General features: G+C 34.4%; 1 protein-coding gene across 1 annotated transcript; it reads left to right on the top strand.

Moving 5' to 3' along the window:
• The first annotated feature begins 1141 nt into the window (after window positions 1–1141).
• LOC131063612 (uncharacterized) lies at window positions 1142–3787 on the top strand. Its single transcript, XM_057997494.2, has 5 exons — window positions 1142–1368; window positions 1451–1640; window positions 2237–2443; window positions 2630–2824; window positions 3122–3787. Exons 1-5 carry the CDS (start codon window positions 1223–1225, stop codon window positions 3347–3349), a joined length of 966 nt encoding a protein of 321 aa, XP_057853477.1. The 5' UTR covers window positions 1142–1222; the 3' UTR covers window positions 3350–3787.
• The last annotated feature ends 220 nt before the right edge of the window (window positions 3788–4007 follow it).

Raw genomic sequence — 4007 nt, 5'->3', positions numbered from 1 at the left:
TTAGGGATAACCTCAAGGGATGACATCATTGGATAATGCCATTATCCAAAGGAGCATGCTATTGTCCAAGAGGTAAACTCTTGTGCAAAGTTGAGGGATGGCCAAAGGGACAACCATCATGGGCTAGGGTGATGTCTTTGTACGAGACATTAAATTACTTTAAAGACTTTGGAGGTTAACTTGTTGGAAGTTAGATAACCTTCAAGGCTTTTGTAAGAGCCTTACAAGTTTGGAAGACTCAAAAAGTCAACTTGTTGAAGAAGGTAAAGTCTTCAACACATTTTGAAGACTTTCCCCAAATTTGGAGAAGTGACCCCCCCAAATTTAGGGATGTGACATGATTAGAATAATTAGGCTAGTTAATGAGGGATTAGAGGGGTTCTAGAAAAATATTAGCATGCTAATGGAAAATGTAGGAGAATGCAAGTGGATAGAAATAGACATTTTTAGATTAAAAAAAAGATTTATTTTAGCCAAAAGGGGTGCAACTTGCATTTGTAAGATTTTGCAAGTGGGGGGACTATTCACAAATAAATAATGATTTATTTAAATGCATAGGGATTTTAATCAAATATAAATTCAATTAAAAGGGAAAAAGGGGGTTTTAATTGAATAAATAAGATTTATTCAATTAAATGGCTAAATGGTACTTAATCAAACCTTAGTTAATTAATAGGTTAGGCTAGAAGAAAATGATTTTAATCAAATCTTTAATGTGATTAATAGGCTGATTGAAAGAATAGTGATATTAATTAAACTTTAGTCTAATTAATAGCCGAATACATGATGATTAAATGAATAAAATTCATTTAATTAGTTGTACAAGTTTTAAGTGTCTACAAAACTTACCAAAAATAAAAACTCGTGAAATATAAAAATCTATCATTCTAAAAAAGATAAGCTCAAAACCATAATTTACATAATAAATAATAATAATTTTATTAAAAAATATGTATCTTTCATCATTTTTCAAAAAGGAGTCATTATTTTCTTTCACGTAGGCAGGGGAAGAGTACAGCCGTGCACGTTCCAATAACTTTCAATTTTTAAAATTTTAAAGCTATTCCTACTAAAATACTTATCAAATTAAAAACAATCCTTTTAATTCACAATTATTGAGTCCCTACTCAAAATTGTTGTACTCAATCAATACAACGGAAAGGATGCAGCTGATTTTGTTTTTTCATTCGCCGCCATTTATATTCGTTTTGGACGCTTTTGAATGAGAAGCTATATATATCTTGGATTCTCTATTCTTTGTGGGCACTACAGTCAGAGAAGAAAAATGTGTATAGCTTTCTGGTTATTAGAAACCCATCCGCAGTTTCGCTTCCTCCTCGCCCTCAACAGAGACGAGGTTCACAGCAGGTATTTTGAATCTGCCATTTATTTTTATGAAATTATGTATTGCTTTTGGGTATCCAATTGATTATTGTACTGTTTTTATCAGACCCACACAGGCGGTGCATTGGTGGGAAGAGGAAAATGCAGACATCGTGGGGGGAAAGGATTGTGTGGCAGGAGGGACATGGCTGGCTTCTTCCGCCACTGGCCGTCTCGCTTTTGTCACCAATTTTAGAGAGCCCACCTCCATTCCTGAGGCAAAATCTAGGGGAAACCTCATTACCAGATTCTTAAAGGTCTTTCTTTCTTCTTTACTTGACATCGAAATAATGGTTTTTAATTAATTTTTCATGGTTGTATGGATAATTGATTTTGGTTTTTAGGTCTCATTGGTAGATAGTCCAAGTTTTTAACAGCTTCGTGGGTTAATTGTATATTGGGATCAAGCATTGGATGGGATTTTTCAATTTGCTTCAGTCTCTCTGTATACAATTTCAAATAGCTTGCATACAATTTCAAATTGTATCCGTCTATAATTAATACAATTGTTTAGTCACTGTCAAAGAGAGATGCCAATTTGGTATATGGTACTCCCTTTATGGCGGTGCAAAAGGATATTGTGTCTGTTGGTGTATTGAACTCCCTTTGTGGCAGAGCAAAAGGTAACTGTGTGTATGTTTACCTTATATATTGTTCAAATTTTGTATTCCCTGGTTTTAAACTCATGACCAAGTAGTAAGATTTAACAGGCTAATCCACTGATCCCCCAATTGTTTCTTATTTGCATTCATGTTCTTATGTAGTGATTATTAAAATCAAGTAGCAAAAATATTCTCCTAGAGGATATCTTTGTATTAGCAACTGCCATTCTCAAGCTTGAATTGAACCGCAGAGTTCCAAAACTCCAATGGAGTTTGCACAGGAGGTAGCGCAGGAGGGCGAAGAATACAACGGATTCAATTTGATCTTGATGGATCTCTGCTCTGGTAAAATTGCTTATGTGACAAATCGTGCAGAAGGCACTTCATGTTCTGTTAAAGAAGTTTCTCCTGGTATGCATGTTCTTTCTAATGCCCAGCTTGATACCCCTTGGCCAAAGGTAAACTTTCAAAACATAGTCTTGTTTTTCTCAGGGAAACAGATTATGCCTATATTTAAAAATTAATCATAAGAACTTAAATACTATTTAGGACTAGAATATTCTTAGCCCATTTCTTAAGTTAGATAATTTTCTTGTATCCCTATTTCACTGCCTGATCACATGATTTGTGGTTCAATACATCAGGTTCAACGTATGAGGTGTAAATTTGAGGAATTGTTGCAAAAATTTGGTCAAGACGAAATCCCAGAAACTCAAATAATTGAAAATATAATGAAAGACACTGTTCACGCTGATAGAACAATGCTGCCAATTACTGGTTGTGATCCTGACTGGGAATACGAACTCAGCCCCATATTTATCGAGACTGAGAGTGATAGGGTAATTTTAAGCTGTAATCCTATCTATTCCTCAATTTCAGTGGAGTTTGCAATTTGCACAGTATAGTGTTGGCTCAGCTCCAATGTCATTGAGATTGATTATTTAATCTTTTTAAGTAGTTTTATTCAACTTTCTTGACAATATGTCACTAAGCAGGTTTTTCTGTTCTTAGAAATAGTGCTGAATGTAGACTTTATATTAAAGCTGTCAAGTTTATATAAATTTTTCTATTTTTGAGTCTGCTTTTTTCTGACATTGTAGCCTTTCAAGTGAAAGTGAATGACTGTTAACATGCAGGGTCCTTATGGTACAAGGAGTATGGTGGTTCTCTCTTTGAAACCAACTGGTCAGTTGACATTCTATGAGCAATATTTGGAAGAGGGGAAGTGGAAAGAACATAAGCTAACCTATGAAATAAAGTTAGACAAGTTGAACTGTGAAAGCAAGGTTTTAACTGATGAAATGGAAGGTCATAGATTAGTTGCAGGACTTAGCCACTTTCCCGCTCAACAACTCGTTGAGTGAACTGCAAAACATGTTGTTTTGTATCATGTAGAAATATATGATGAAATGGAAGGTCGTAGATTAGTTGCAGGACTTGGCCACTGTCCCGTTCAACAACTCGTTGAGTGAACTGCATAACATGTTGTTTTGTATCATATAGAAATGTATATATTTCAAGAGCATGTATATCTTTATGGATTTTTACTTTGGGGTCAATAAAGGCCATTGGGCAGCATAAATCAATAAAGGTCACTGGGCAACATACATGGCCTTATGTCTTTAGAGCCTCATGCTAATCAACATTGTGGAATATGAGGAAATTGAAATGCTGTATGGCGTGCAATAAAAAATGTTCACTGACAAAAAATGATGTAAGAGAAGCTAAATCTTTCAATAAATTGATGTTGAAGACTTTTTTCCTATTTCATTATTTTCAATAAAAAATAATTTCTTTTAAGATGGAGCGGCAGTTTGTCATGATTGTGTGATTTGTGCTCATTGCAGTCCCTCATGGTATTCATGTTCTCTGGAGAAAAGTATGTAGTCTTCCTTCATTGATTTATTATATACCAGCACATTTTGATAAATCAAGTAAGTTAAATCTGATTTTAATTCCAAAGCAAAATTTGTGTGTTGATCACCCATCAGCAAGAAAAGTCAATAGGATGATTCAAAATAT

The sequence above is a fragment of the Cryptomeria japonica genome, chromosome 4 (genome assembly GCF_030272615.1).
Source record: "Cryptomeria japonica chromosome 4, Sugi_1.0, whole genome shotgun sequence".
NCBI classification, from domain to species: domain Eukaryota; kingdom Viridiplantae; phylum Streptophyta; class Pinopsida; order Cupressales; family Cupressaceae; genus Cryptomeria; species Cryptomeria japonica.
The sequence above is the reverse complement of the archived record's forward strand: the minus strand, read 5'-3'. Positions and strand labels throughout refer to the sequence as shown.

Excerpts from the sequence above, each read along its gene's own strand:
- LOC131063612 (XM_057997494.2), top strand. The coding sequence starts at position 1,223 with ATGAGAAGCTATATATATCTTGGATTCTCTATTCTTTGTGGGCACTAC. Across the intron at positions 1,369-1,450 it reads AGAGACGAGGTTCACAGCAG|ACCCACACAGGCGGTGCATT; the intron begins GTATTTTGAATC and ends TGTTTTTATCAG. Across the intron at positions 1,641-2,236 it reads TCATTACCAGATTCTTAAAG|AGTTCCAAAACTCCAATGGA; the intron begins GTCTTTCTTTCT and ends ATTGAACCGCAG.